Here is a 13,559-nt window from a genome sequence, read left to right on the forward strand (position 1 = left end):
CGCGGCCACGCCCCCCGCTATGGCCACGCCCCCAACGCAGACCGCCCCCCAACCGATCGCACACCGGCCGAGGCCACGCCCCCAACAGACCACACACCGCGTTCGTTTGGCCACGCCCCCAACAGACCACACACCGCGTTCGTTTGGCCACGCCCCCCCGTGCGCTCTTCTGCACACACGTGTGCACACGTATGTAGGGAACAGCACATGTATGATGTGCACCCACCCACACACGGTCCTGAACACGCGTGCAGACACCCACGTGGGTGTAAGGACACGTGTGTGTGTGTGTGTGTGTGTGTGTGCACGCATCTACACACCTGTGACACCCCCTGCTCCTTGCCCTGGAAGTCCCCGGGAGGAGACCCCCGGGGCAGGGGGGTGGCAAAACTCCCCGCAATTAAATAGGAAAAAACCCCACACCATAAAAACGTGTCTGCTTCATTGATCTGTGGGAATGTCAGGGGGTGTCCCGCGGGGTCACACACCCGGGGGTGACCTAGAGAGGGGACACGAGGTGGGAAAAGCAGGAGGTGTGTGCTCCCCCAGAAGAAGACAGTGCCACCCCCTCCCCCCACGCACAAAGTCCCCATTCCGGGTCCGTCCGAGGGCGGGAGGTTTCTCCTCAGGGTCCCGAGATGGCAGCCAGGGCCCAGTTGGTGATGGTGAGGGTGGTGTTGTGCAGGTAGATCCAGGAGGAGTAGGTGATCCCAGCCAGCTGCTCCCCCACGCAGCCCCACGACACGGACCCCCTGGGAAATCCAGGAGGGGGGATGAGAAAGGTTGTGTTGCTTCTCCTGAGACAGCCCCCAAGCCTCCCCCCCGGGTAACCCAAAACCCCAGTGTAGCTCATCAACTGGATCAGCGTTTTACAAGAGATAAACATCAGTATTTTTGAAGGTGTGCTTGGCTGAGGCCTCAGAGACAGACCAAAAAGAGAAACTGATGTGAGGTGTGATGGCCAGAAGATGAACTTTAAATAAGAATCAAGAATGGACATTATAAAACTTCAGGTTGGAAGGGACCTCAAGAATCACGTGGTCCAACCCTTCTAATATTATTATATTATTAATATTAGAAATTATAGAAGTCAGCTGAGGAAGAACTGAAGGAACTAAATGAGTGTTAAAATTGAAGGACAAGAAGAGCCCATGGGAAGTGACAGACTGCGAATATCCTGTGTGATGATCTATCAGACACATCTCTGGTTGGACTCATCCTGAAGGTCTCTTCCAACCAAGGTCATGGTTGGGCTTCAGGATCTCAGATACCACTGTGCAATGATATATGCACAGACTGGTTTGGGTTGGGAGGGACCCCAAAGCTCCCCCAGTGCCCCCCCTGCCATGGTCAGGGCCCCCTCCCCCAGCCCAGGGTGCTCCAAGCCCCATCCAACCTGGGCTGAGACACTGCCAGGGATGGGGCAGCCACAGCTTCCTTGGGCAACCTGGGCAACCAGGGGCTCAGCACCCTCACCCCAAGCAATTCCTCCCTCACATCTCATCCCCATCTCCCCTCTTCCAGTTTTAACCCATTCCCCTTGTCCTCTCCCTACCCCCCGTGTCCAAAGCCCTCCCCAGCTGTCCTGCAGCCCCTCAGATACTGAAGTTGATAAGCACCGGGCAGTGATCTATCAGCTGACTCGAAGGCTGTAACTTTGCTGTGCCCTGGGGTGGAAGCCCAGCTCTGTGTTGGGTGGGACAAATCAGACCTCCTGTACCCGGGAACTGTGAAATCCTGTGTCAGTGTGTGAGGGCAGGACCCCCGTGGGACAGTGGTCAGTGTGGGGACAGAGGGAGCGACTCACCCGCAGGAGTCCCCCCAGGTCTGCCAGCCCCGCTGCAGCGTGGTGGCCGTGGCCTCCAGCAGGGGCAGGAGGCAGCTCCTCACCAGCATCACCAGCACCTCCCACACACACTGGGACACCAGCAGCAGGGACTCGGGGAGCCAGGACCGCAGCTGCAGGGACAGAGGGTGATGTGATGGTTGGACACCCACCCAACCCCCCAGGAGCTCTGCTGAACCCCGCTGTCCCCACAGCCCCGTGGTGCTCCCGTGTGCCCAGGTGGGAACGGCCTCAAGTGGTGCCAGGGGAGGTTTAGGTTGGAGCTGGGGAAGAATTTCTGCCTGGAAAGGGTTGTCAGGGCCTGGCCCAGGCTGCCCAGGGCAGAGCTGGAGTCCCCATCATCCCTGGAGGGGTTTCAGAGCAACCCCTGGGGATGTGGGGATGAGGGACATGGGGTGGGGGTGGCCTGGGCACTAGTCAGACACTGGGTCAGGCTGCCCAGGACAGTGGTGGAGTCACCATCCCTGGAGATGTGTAAGAATCCCATGGACACATTCCTTAAGCATCTGACTTAGGTAAGGACTTGTCAGTGCCTGGTTATGGCTGGACTCCATGATCCTGAAGGTCTCTTCTGACCAAGGTAACTGGTTCTGCTTGGACTCAAGGATCTCAAAGCACCTTTCCCACCAGCCCCATCCCTTTGCTCCTTACCCACTCCGCAAGCCTGGGCAGTCCATGCTGGAGCCAGGAGAGTAGGGAGCAGCAGTGCTGGGACACGTGCCGGGCCAGCACCCCGCTGTGTGCCCAGAGCTGCTCCAGCTGGGGCTGCAGGAGGGCAGCAGCCCGGGAGCCATGGACTGGGAGTGTCCGTGCCAACCACCTGGGGAGAGACAGACCCAGCTGAGACCACCCCAGCACCCACACACCGGGCTAGGACCCCCCTGACCAGCACTGACCTGTACCCCTCCAGGCAGCAGCCCCAGACCCTCTGTCCGGCGGGCAGGAGACCGCAGGAACGGAGCAGAGCAGCGGAGGAGGAGGCTGGAAGAGACCAGAGCCCATCCCTGAGCCCCCCAGGCCGGGCTGGACACCCCCTCTGTCCCCTTGGGGACACAGGGACAGAGCTGCTCCACAAAACTGCTGAGAGGGCACAAAAAGCCCCAGGAGGAGAAAACACGGGCTGGGCAGTGGTGAGGGAACCCCAAGAGGGGACAGGCAGAGGGGGTCTGTCTGCAGCCTGCTGAGAACATCCAGCTCAACACAGCCCCCCCAGAACTCCAAGGACCCCCAGGGACCCAGCTGGGGGGGAGGAAGGCTTTCACACAGGGGAATGGTGACCGTGGTTCCCCTGGGCACGGCCACCACCTTACCCTGGAATGAACCGTGTGTCCGGAGGTCGTGCAGGAGGAACCCGGTGGTGCAGAGCAGGAGGAGGAGGAGGAGCAGCCGGGACCAGGGGAAGCCCTGACCCTTCATCCTGCACAGCAGCTCCTGGCAGGAGACCAGGCCCCATCACTGCCTGGCTCTGGGGGCTGCTGGCACCACCACCACCCCCACAGCCTTCCCACTGGGAACCAGCAGTGCCATCTGCCCAGCAGCTGGGAGGATGGACCAGGGCCAGCACCAGCTGCCCCCACTGTGTCCTACAGATGTACTGTGCAGGGACACTGCCTGGGGTGTGCTGGTGGCTGGAAGGCAACCACAACCCTGGCACTGAGCCCAAACCCAGCTGTCCCCCTGCCCAAACCCAAACCCAGCTGTCCCCAAACCCAAACCCAGCTGCCCCAAACCCAAACCCATCTGTCCCCTGCCCAAACCCATCTGTTCCCAAACCCAAACCCAGCTGCCCCAAACCCAAACCCAGCTGTCCCCTGCCCAAACCCATCTGTCCCCAAACCCAAACCCAGCTGCCCCAAGCCCAAACCCAGCTGTCCCCAAACCCAGCTGTCCCCTGCCCAAACCCAGCTGTCCCCTGCCCAAACCCAGCTGTCCCCAAACCCAAACCCAGCTGTCCCCAAACCCAGCTGTCCCTGTCCCCCTGCCCAAACCCAGCTGTCCCCTGCCCAAACCCAGCTGTCCCCTGCCCAAACCCCAGCTGTCCCCTGCCAAACCCCAGCTGTCCCCTGCCCAAACCCAGCTGTCCCCCTGCCCAAACCCAGCTGTCCCCCTGCCCAAACCCAGCTGTCCCCTGCCCAAACCCCAGCTGTCCCCCTGCCCAAACCCCAGCTGTCCCCTGCCCAAACCCAGCTGTCCCCTGCCCAAACCCCAGCTGTCCCCCTGCCCAACTGTCCCCCTGCCCAAACCCAGCTGTCCCCTGCCCAAACCCAGCTGTCCCCTGCCCAAACCCCAGCTGTCCCCTGCCCAAAACCAGCTGTCCCCTGCCCAGGTCTCACCTTGCAGGCAGCATTGCAGGCGGCCACGTCTGGGTCACCCCCAGGGCCCCTCGCTGCCAGCTCCTCGTTTGTCACTTTGAAGGAACAAACCGTGTCCTGCAGTGCTTGCTGCACCTTGGGGAGGGAGAGAGCCAAGGCACTGACCACAGGGACACCCAGATGGTGGCACCAACCACCTGGCACTGGGGACACTGAGATGGTGGCACCAACCAACCAACGCTGGGGACACTGAGATGGTGGCACTGCACACCCAGACCACCCAGCACCACGGAGGCTGCAGGAGGGAGAGGGGATGGGGGGGCTGATGCACTGAGGTCCTGGGGGATGGACCAGGCTGTGGGTGCACCTCAGAGTCTCCTGCACCGAGACGTGGGGCAGGTCCCTGGAGCTGGGTGGCCACAGAGGGGACAGTGTTTGCCCACCCTATGGCCCTCCTGCATGCCACAGACTGCTCCTACCTTCTTGCTGCTGCTGTCCCAGGACTCCAGGAGGTGGTTGAGGAGCAAGCTGTGGGGGGCAGGAGCAGGGGGGTGTCAGGAGCCCCCAGCAGCAGTTCCAGACCCTTGGGCCGGCCCTGCCCAGGGCTGGGGGGCACCCACCTGGACTGGGAGAGGTGCTTGGTGTAGAGCTGCCTCCAGACACTGAAGCTGAGCGGGTCCATGCTCAGGCACTGGCTCAAGGAGGTCAGGAGCTGGGAAGAGCAGAGCCCAGTGTCACCCCCTCCCTGTCCTCCTGTCCCTGGGGCTGGCATGTGGGACACACCAGGTCCTGGGCTTTGTGCCACCCCCCAAACCAGGGCTGGCAGAGGGTGGGGGTCCTGCACCCCCTGCCCAGGGGGCTCACCTCTTTCTTCATGCTGGGGGGGCAGCTGGGGGTGGCTCGGGAGAGGAAGGAGGGGAAGTAGGTGTGCAGAGCTACCTCGGGCTTGGCACCGAACGCCAGCACCTTCAGGCGGGGGTAGAGCTGCTGCAGCTGCTCCTGCAGGCTGGGGAGACACGGGGGGGCTGCCGAGACCACCGGGGAGACCACCGTGGCCCTGCCACACAGCCACACCGTGGGGACACAGACAGGGTGTACCTGGGTGTCAGCGAGTTGTTGGGCATGAAGGCAAAGTCCAGGAGGGGGAAGAAGTCCTTGGGTCCGATCATGCCGAAGCCTTTGGTCAGGTTGGGGTGCACCCTGCCCAGGGAAAGCCACCCCCTGAACCAGGGGGCTGTGGGAGACAGACCCCAGCTCCTGGAGCCAGGGGCAGTGCTGGCACCCACAGGGGGGGCTGGCTTGGGGGTCTCGTGCCCTTCCACCCCCTCTTGAGGGGCTGCAGAGGGTCTGGCAGGCCCCAGTGCTGAATGGGTGGTGAGAGGAGCAGCCAGATGGCAGAACCCAGCGGGACAAAGGCTGGGGGAGCAGGGAAGTTTGGCTCCCTGCACCTCCAGGAAACCCTTGGGCACAACCAGACACCACAATTGGGTGAGAAACCCTTAATTAAAACCTCTCCAAGGCTTTGGCAGAGGTGGGGATGCTCCTCAGTGCCCACCACTGACCTCCCCCCAGCACCAGAGCTTGGCTGCCGCGCTGCTGCTGCAACACCCGACCCTGTGACACCCCAGAGCTGGCAACCGAGGTGGCAACCGAGGTGGCAAGGGAGGAGGAGGTGTGACTGACCTCAGCAGGCGGTCCAGGTATGCCACGGCGTACGGGGAGAGCGCCTTGATGCCGAGCACCGGGAGCATGACACCGAGCCAGACTGTGGGGCAGGGGGGCAGAGGGGGGTCCTGCACTGTCCCCACCCTGGTGACAGCCCCAGGCAGCCACTGGTGGCAGCCAGCCTGGTGGTCCCCAGGCGAGGGGGTCCCGGGGGGCTGGGTGGGCAGCTCTCACCTTTCAGGCCCTCGTGGAGGTCGGTGTAGCCAGCTTGTCCCAGCGCCCACAGCACCGTCAGGCACTTGGCGGGCCGGTTCTGGTGGGACCGCAGCACCTCCAGGTACTGGGGGGACAAGGAGAGCTTAATGGAGAACACCCCATCCCATCCCACCCCATCCCATCCCATCCCATCCCGCTGGGAATGGCCCCAGAGCCATGTCACCTCGTGGGGTCATCAGGCAGGAGCTGGGCAGAGCCCCCGGGAGGGACCCCCAGCACCCAGTGCTGACCCAGAGCTGCTGGCACCATGTGGGGATGTGGCTCCTGGAGGAGCAGGACACCCTGGCTGCTCACAGCAGGGGTCTGCAGGCAGAGGGGGTGAGGGTCTCACCTTGCCCAGGTTCATGGTGGCGATCCGGGGCCGGTCCAGCAGCAGTGCCTGGATGCAGATACGGTACCCGTGCAAGGACTCCCCTGGAAGGCAGCACAGGGGGGCTCAGCCAGGGCCCCCCTCCTCCTGTGGCACCCCGGGAAGGTGGCAGAGGGGTGACAACCCCCGGCACAGCCCTGTCCTGCTCCCTGGGAACAAGCTCTGGGCACCAACCCCAGCACAGCAGCATGGGTCCTGTCCTCCCCCAGCACTGCCCCCACCCCTGCCCTGCCCCCCCAGGAGCAGGACTCACCCCACAGACTCTCATAATCCCCTCAGCAGCTCCCCAAAATCCCCTCTGCCCTCCAAACTGGCAGCAGGCAGGGACAGGAACCATCCCACTGGAGTCTGGGGGCTTCCCAGGGCTCACTTTCCCCCCGATCATCCAGTGAACTGCTGCAAGGCCACCTCACCCACACTCCTCATCCCCACACCCCCAGGGGTTGCTCTGAAACCCCTCCAGGCATGATGGGGACTCCAGCCCTGCCCTGGGCAGCCTGGGCCAGGCCCTGACAACCCTTTCCAGGGTGAAATTGCTCCCAAATTTCCAGTCCCAACCCCCCTGGCCCCAGCAGCAGCAGCAGCACTGTTTCCCACCCCACCTTCTCAGAGGAGCTCAGGGCAGCTCTGGTAGCCCCGAGCAGCCTCAGGCCCCAACCACAGAGTCACAGAACCCCCCAAGACCTGCACCTACCTGCCCCCCCCTCACCTGGGCTCTTGTCCAGCTCCTGCAGCATGGTGTAGATGCAGTGGTCAAAGAAGAGCTCCAGCACCCCGGCCGCGCGCCCCAGCAGGGAGCGGATGATGCTGCGCAGGGGTTTGCTCAGCAGGCAGTACGGGTAATCTGGGGGCAGGGGGCAGGGGGTCAGCAACCCCCTGTGAGACCTTCCCTGGGGAGCAGCACAACGGGGAAAAGAGGGACCTTTTCCCATTGCCCTGTGTTAGATGAACTGAATTCCAGTGCCTGAAGGGGCTCCAGGAAAGCTGGGGAGGGACTTGGGACAAGGGCCTGGAGGGATGGGACCCTGCGAGGGGGAAGGGTTTGCAGCTGGGAGAGGGGAGATGGAGAGGAGATCTTGGGCAGGGAGGGAGGGAGGGAGAAATGGTTTGGTTGGACTTGGTGATCTCCAAGGTCCTTTCCAGCCATGAGCATTCTGTGATTCTCAGGTGTGGGACATGGGTTAGTGGTGGCCTGGAATAAGGTGATGTCCTGGCTGGGCTGGAGTGGGCTAGGAGAAGGGGGAAGGGTTTGGAGCTGGGAGAGGGGAGCTGGGGATGAGATGTGAGGGAGGAATTGCTTGGGGTGAGGGTGCTGAGCCCCTGGTTGCCCAGGTTGCCCAAGGAAGCTGTGGCTGCCCCATCCCTGGCAGTGTCTCAGCCCAGGTTGGATGGGGCTTGGAGCACCCTGGGCTGGGGGAGGGGGCCCTGACCATGGCAGGGGGGGCACTGGGGGAGCTCTCGGGTCCCTTCCCACCCAAAGTGGTCTGGGCTCTGGAACTGGATGAACTCTGCAATAAGGGATTGCTCCTTGGGAGATGCTGGTGCCACGGGACACACACAGACTCTGGGAAGATGTTCTGCTCCTTAACCCCTCATCCCGAGTGCTCAGGGGAAGCAGAGACCAAGAGGTCCTGTCTGAGAGACAACTCCAGCCAGAATATCCCTCTGGAAGCTGAGGGGGACAGAATCAGAGAACCACAGAGTTGTGGCTGGAAAAGACCTTTGAGATCACCCAGTCCAACCACTCCCTGAGCAGTGCCAAGGCCACCACTGCCCCATGTCCCTCAGCAGCAGATGTGCAGAACCTGCCAGCAAATTGTGAACCCCACAGGAGCAGCCCCTGGCACGATTTACCAACACGATTCCAGTGTCTTGGTGGTCAAGGAAAGGCAACTGTGATGACACCAGAGAACCAAGCACGTGATCCCTGTTTATGTTCTGAAATTAAGCACACTCCTGTGCCTTTACTGTTTCTGAACTTCCTACACCAGTTCTGTCACAGGAAAAACTCTTTGGATGGGGGCAAAAAGAAAAGGAAAACCCAAGGATCTGAGTTTGCAGGGGCTGAGCCCAGGCTGCAGGATGGGTCTCAAGTGAGACCAGGAGATTTTCCCTCTCACGCCTGTGACTGTTACAACAATGTCCCCTCCAGTGTCCCTAAAATCACCTCCCCACCCTGCACCCTCAAACCTGCCCCAGAGCACAGCACCCAGCTGCTTCCAGCCAGCCCGCAGGGGTCAGGGTGGCTCTGCCCACCTCTGGGGGCACAACCCTCCCAGAGTAGGCACTGGGTGGGGGACACTGACCGTGGGGGTGCTGGCTGAGCAGGGGGTCACTGCGAGGTGCCTGCAGCTTGTAGTTGAGGTACCCGGCCAGGTCCTTCACCCAGACAGAGGGATTCTCAGGGAACACGCTCTGGCTTTTATCCAGCTCCTTCTGCAGATCCGCCAGGTCAAGCTGGAAGTGACAAGGTAAGGAAAGACTCAACCCAGGAGAGTTCAGAAACGGTCACAAAAGTTTGGAAAGAAGGACGTTAACCTCAGGTCCTGAGGGGTATCAGCACCACCAGGCAGCTCTGCACCAGGGTCCTCAAGAACAGGACAGCCATCTGCACCCAGACCCCCCAGATGAACCACCCAGCACCCACACACGGGGGGACAGCAGCCCCGTGGCTCCCTCCCTGCTGTCTGCCCCCAAAGGTTCTGTCTGTCTGTCTGTCTGCTCCTGGACACAGCTGACCCATGGGCAGGCAGGGAGAGACCCTGTCCTCACCCAGGGGCCAAGGGGATGCAGCAAGACCCCACAGCCCGCCGGGTCTGATGTTCCCTCCGGGGCAGGTTATTAAATCTGAGCTGGGCACCCTTGGTGGTGTGTTCATGCCAGACAGCTCTTTAAAAAGGGGAACGTGGGCAAAAAATATCTGCTGCCACATCAGAAAGCTGAACGCTGCTGTCAGCAGAGCTCATGGAGCAGGGGTGGCCGGTGGGGACAGTAACTGGGTGGCCCCAGGGCATCCCCCGAGGGTCTGCCCTGACACAGACCCAGACCCAGAGCAGGGTAACTGCTGTGGGGTGTGCAGAGCCGCCTGCAGGGACCCCCACCCCACTGTGGGGGGCTCGGGGTGCTGAGGACATGGGTGAGACGTGACCATGGGGTGTGAGCCAGGAGCCATTCCCCCCGCCGAGGCCACGTGGGGCTCCTGGGTGTCACCCGTGGTGCTCGGGCACTGCCAGAGGGGCACAAGTGGGTTCCCCGGGTTTCTCCAGAGCAGTAAGGGCTCCCCAGCACCTCAGCGAGGAGGAGGAGGAGGCAGCTTCCCCGGGAGGGCTCCCAGACAGCAGACAGGGAGTGGGCGAGGAGAGGAACCGGGAGCTCCCTCCCAGCCTCCTCCTGCCACAGCACAGCACCCAGCACCGGGCCGGGCACCGGCTGCTCCGCTCCGCTCCACCCCGGTGACAACCCGTGCTGCCACGAGTGCCGGTACCGGCAGGGAGGGGACGACGGGCCCGGGACCTCCTCAGTGCCACGTCCAGAGTTAAGCACCATGTCCCGGGGGAGGGGAACACGGGCAGTGTGGGCACACCGGGGGACAGCGAGGGAACCAACGGGGGGGCAACGAGGGACAAACGGGGGGATAAATGGGAGATCAACGGGAGGACCAGCGGGGGAACCAACTGGCGGCTCAATGGGGATCACTGGGCATGCAACGGGGGGACAACGAGGGATCAGTGAGGGAGCAGGGGGAGGACCACGCAGGGGAAGCAACGGGAGGACAATGAGGGACCAGCAGGGGGATCGATGTCCGAACCCGGGGGGAACCAACAGGAGGGCTCCGGGGGGACCAGCGGCACCCGCAGCTTGGGGTCCCCTCCCCACCGGAGCGGGTGGGGACAGGGTGGGATGGGCGGCCCAGAGAACGGGTCCCGGCAGCCCGGCCGGGCACACTCACGGCTTTCAGGGCTTCCTCCAGGGAGCGGCATTTGCCGGGCTTGAGGCCGGCGCCGTTGGCCGGGGGCTTCTTGGCGGTCCTGGCGGCGTGGTGCCGGCGGGGCGGCGGGGCGGCGGCGGCGGGGGGCACCTGCTCCTTGTTCTGCTTCTTCAGCGGCCGCTCGAAGCCCAGCTCGAAGATGGTGCCGGAGGTGGCGATGGGCGCTGCAGCCGGGCGGAGGGGAGGTGTGAACGGGGGCTGCGCCGGGACCACCGGCTCAGCGGGACACATCGGCACCGACCCCGCGAGGGGATGAGGGAGGCTCGGGCCGACAACCCCGGGACCCGCAGCCGCAGACGGAGCCTCCCGGAGCCCCGGCGGGGAAGCCCACCCCCGGTGATCCGGACGTCCCTGACCCCTTCCCGCCGCACTCACCGCCGAGGGGCAGCGTCCGTCCGGCGTTGGCCTCGCCCAGGGCGCGGCGGCTGCCGGTGCCCCCCGGTGCCCTCCGGCCCTTCCGCACCACCTCCCACCGCCCGCCCGCCGGGGCCGCCGCCATCGCCACGGCGGAGGGAGGGGGCGGAGGGAGGGGCGGGGCAGGGCGCGTGCGGCAGCCGCTCGCTCTGATTGGCTGCGAGGCGGAACACGGGTCTCGCGCGGCGGCTGCCACGTCTCTGCCCCGGCCAGACCACGCCCCGTGCCTGACCACGCCCCCCTCCATGTGACCCCGCCCCCGAGAGGGAGGGGCTACAAAGAGGGCGGGGCCGGACAGGCCGTGGCTGTACGGGAGGGGCCGGGGGGCGGAGCCTGGGGGGGGGCGGGGCCTTGGGGGGCGGGGCCTTGGGGAGCGGGGCGGGGCCATACGGGGTCTGCGCTGCCGATGGGGGCGGTGGTGTCCATGCAGATCGTGGGCGTGTCCACGCAGATCGTGGGAGTGTCCATGGAGATCGTGGGCGTGTCCACGCAGATCGTGGGCGTGCCCATGGAGATCGTGGGCGTGCCCATGCAGATCGTGGGCGTGCCCATGGAGATCGTGGGGGTGCCCATGGAGATCGTGGGGGTGCCCATGGAGATCGTGGGCGTGCCCATGGAGATCGTGGGCGTGCCCATGCAGATCGTGTGCGTGTCCAGGCAGATCGCGTGCGCGGTGCGCGTCGGGAGATGCGGCCGCCGAGCAGAAGCCCCCCCGGTGGGTGCGGGCGTGGGTAGAGGCGGTGTGGGTGTGGGGTGTGCGTGTGGGGTGTGGTGTGTGTGTGGTGTTTGTTGTGTTGTTGTTTGTGCGCGTGTGGTGACCGTGTGTTGTGCGTGCGTGGCTTTGTGTGTGTGTTGTGGGTGGGTGGGTTGTTGTTCATACTTACCTGGCAGGGGAGACACCATGATCAAGCAGGTGGTTTTCCCAGGGCGAGGCTCATCCCCTGCACTCCGGGTGTGCTGACCCCTGCGATTTCCCCAAATGCGGGAAACTCGACTGCATAATTTGTGGTAGTGGGGGACTGCGTTCGCGCTCTCCCCTGGCCGAGCGGTTGAAGGACAGATCATCAGAGGGAAAGGGGCACATCCCTCACCTTTATTGTCACGGATCTTCTCGCTCTCTCAAGGACTCAGCACTCGCTCATCCCCCTATCCTGCACGACCTCCTCGGCCCGCACACCCCACCCTTGATGGTGCGGATTTCACCCGCACGTCGCACCGCGGACCCCGCACTTAAGGACATGGTGGGGAGTGTGCAGCGGGAGCCCGGAGATGCTCCCGGGACCCCCGGCTGTGCCCCGGAAGATGATGCAGCTCCGGGACCGGGCACAGCTCAGACATGGAGGGTCCTGGTCCCCTCAGAGAGTCATAGAATGGCTTGGAAGGGACCTTAAAGCTCATCCAGTTCCCATCCCCCTGCAGGGACACGTCCAGCTGGATACCAGGGTGCTCCAAGCCCCATCCAACCTGGCCTTCAACACTGCCCAGGGATGGGGCAGCCACAGCTTCTCTGGACAACCTGGGCAACCAGAGGTTCAAGCACCCTCCCTCACAGGAAATTATTTTTTTCGTCATGTCCAACTCATATGTCCTCTTCAAGTTTTAAACTACTGCCCTTGTCCTCTTACCCCAGCTTTCTTGGGGCCCCTTCAGGTATTGGAAGGTTGCTCTGAGCTCACCTGGGAGCCTCCTCCACTCCAGCCTGAACGACCCCCCAACCCCAAAGCCTGGCATCCCAGGGAAACATCGCACCGGTCCCCTGCGATGCGTTCCCCCGAACCTTTTCCCTCTGATGATCTGTCCTTCAACCGCTCGGCCAGGGGAGAGCGCGAACGCAGTCCCCCACTACCACAAATTATGCAGTCGAGTTTCCCGCATTTGGGGAAATCGCAGGGGTCAGCACACCCGGAGTGCAGGGGATGAGCCTCGCCCTGGGAAAACCACCTGCTTGATCATGGTGTCTCCCCTGCCAGGTAAGTATGAACAACAACCCACCCACCCACAACACACACACAAAGCCACGCACGCACAACACACGGTCACCACACGCGCACAAACAACAACACAACAAACACCACACACACACCACACCCCACACGCACACCCACACCCAACACAGCCTCTACCCACGCCCGCACCCACCGGGGGGGCTTCTGCTCGGCGGCCGCATCTCCCGACGCGCACCGCGCACGCGATCTGCCTGGACACGCACACGATCTGCATGGACACGCCCACGATCCGCTTGGACACGCCCACGATCTCCGTGGGCACGCCCACACTCCCGCCGCATTGCTCGCTTGGTTCCTGTGTCCTCCCCGGGCACCTCCACCCGCGCTCACAGCCCCACGCAGACCCCACGGCTGTCCGCGGCCATTTTCTCTTTCCTGCCCCCTGCTCGGAGGTTTTTCCCCGGGTATTTCAGGCAGTGTCTGCACTTCACCCCGGGCTGTGTGTCCGGGGGTTTGTATTCCCTGCACATGTCCAGCTGTGCCACCGCTGCCTCCCCCCAGCCCCGCAGCACCCACCGCATCGCCAAGAGCCGCTCCGGAGCCTGCGGTACCACGGCGGGTTCCGGGCGGGGGTCAGCGCTGCCCGCAGGAGCGGGACGGGGAATCTCATTGTTTCTCCCTCAGCCCCAATAACAAAACGCACAATAAATTCTTAAACCAAAAAAAAAATCACCCTGCCGCT

General features: G+C 63.5%; 1 protein-coding gene and 2 non-coding genes across 3 annotated transcripts; 1 reads left to right on the top strand and 2 right to left on the bottom strand.

Annotated features, from left to right (window-relative positions):
- Positions 1 to 432: 432 nt before the first annotated feature.
- TMEM214 (transmembrane protein 214) lies at positions 433 to 10,956 on the bottom strand. Its single transcript, XM_030468870.1, has 17 exons — positions 10,833 to 10,956; positions 10,419 to 10,621; positions 8,776 to 8,926; positions 7,179 to 7,313; positions 6,431 to 6,513; positions 6,058 to 6,163; positions 5,842 to 5,923; positions 5,257 to 5,358; positions 5,023 to 5,164; positions 4,779 to 4,870; positions 4,638 to 4,686; positions 4,180 to 4,293; positions 3,157 to 3,277; positions 2,743 to 2,827; positions 2,498 to 2,666; positions 1,808 to 1,959; positions 433 to 752 (listed from the first exon to the last, which is right to left on the bottom strand). The coding sequence occupies exons 1-17, from the start codon at positions 10,954 to 10,956 to the stop codon at positions 626 to 628; spliced, it is 2,037 nt and encodes a 678-aa protein (XP_030324730.1). The 3' UTR covers positions 433 to 625.
- Positions 10,957 to 11,747: 791 nt separating this feature from the next.
- Positions 11,748 to 11,911, top strand: LOC115600379. The gene has a single exon (XR_003988926.1). It is a non-coding gene; the product is annotated as a U1 spliceosomal RNA (small nuclear RNA).
- Positions 11,912 to 12,685: 774 nt separating this feature from the next.
- LOC115600380 lies at positions 12,686 to 12,849 on the bottom strand. The gene has a single exon (XR_003988927.1). It is a non-coding gene; the product is annotated as a U1 spliceosomal RNA (small nuclear RNA).
- Positions 12,850 to 13,559: the final 710 nt, after the last annotated feature.

Source organism: Calypte anna, unplaced genomic scaffold (assembly GCF_003957555.1).
Source record: "Calypte anna isolate BGI_N300 unplaced genomic scaffold, bCalAnn1_v1.p scaffold_86_arrow_ctg1, whole genome shotgun sequence".
In the NCBI taxonomy this organism is placed as follows: Eukaryota; Metazoa; Chordata; class Aves; order Apodiformes; family Trochilidae; genus Calypte; species Calypte anna.

What these genes read in the sequence shown, in the direction of transcription:
- TMEM214 (XM_030468870.1), bottom strand. Translation starts at nt 10,956, where the DNA reads ATGGCGGCGGCCCCGGCGGGCGGGCGGTGGGAGGTGGTGCGGAAGGGC. An exon ending in CCACCATGAACCTGGGCAAG is followed by an intron (nt 6,164 to 6,430) that starts GTGAGACCCTCA and finishes TTGTCCCCCCAG; the next exon opens with TACCTGGAGGTGCTGCGGTC. An exon ending in CCCCCAGCATGAAGAAAGAG is followed by an intron (nt 4,871 to 5,022) that starts GTGAGCCCCCTG and finishes TGCTCTTCCCAG; the next exon opens with CTCCTGACCTCCTTGAGCCA.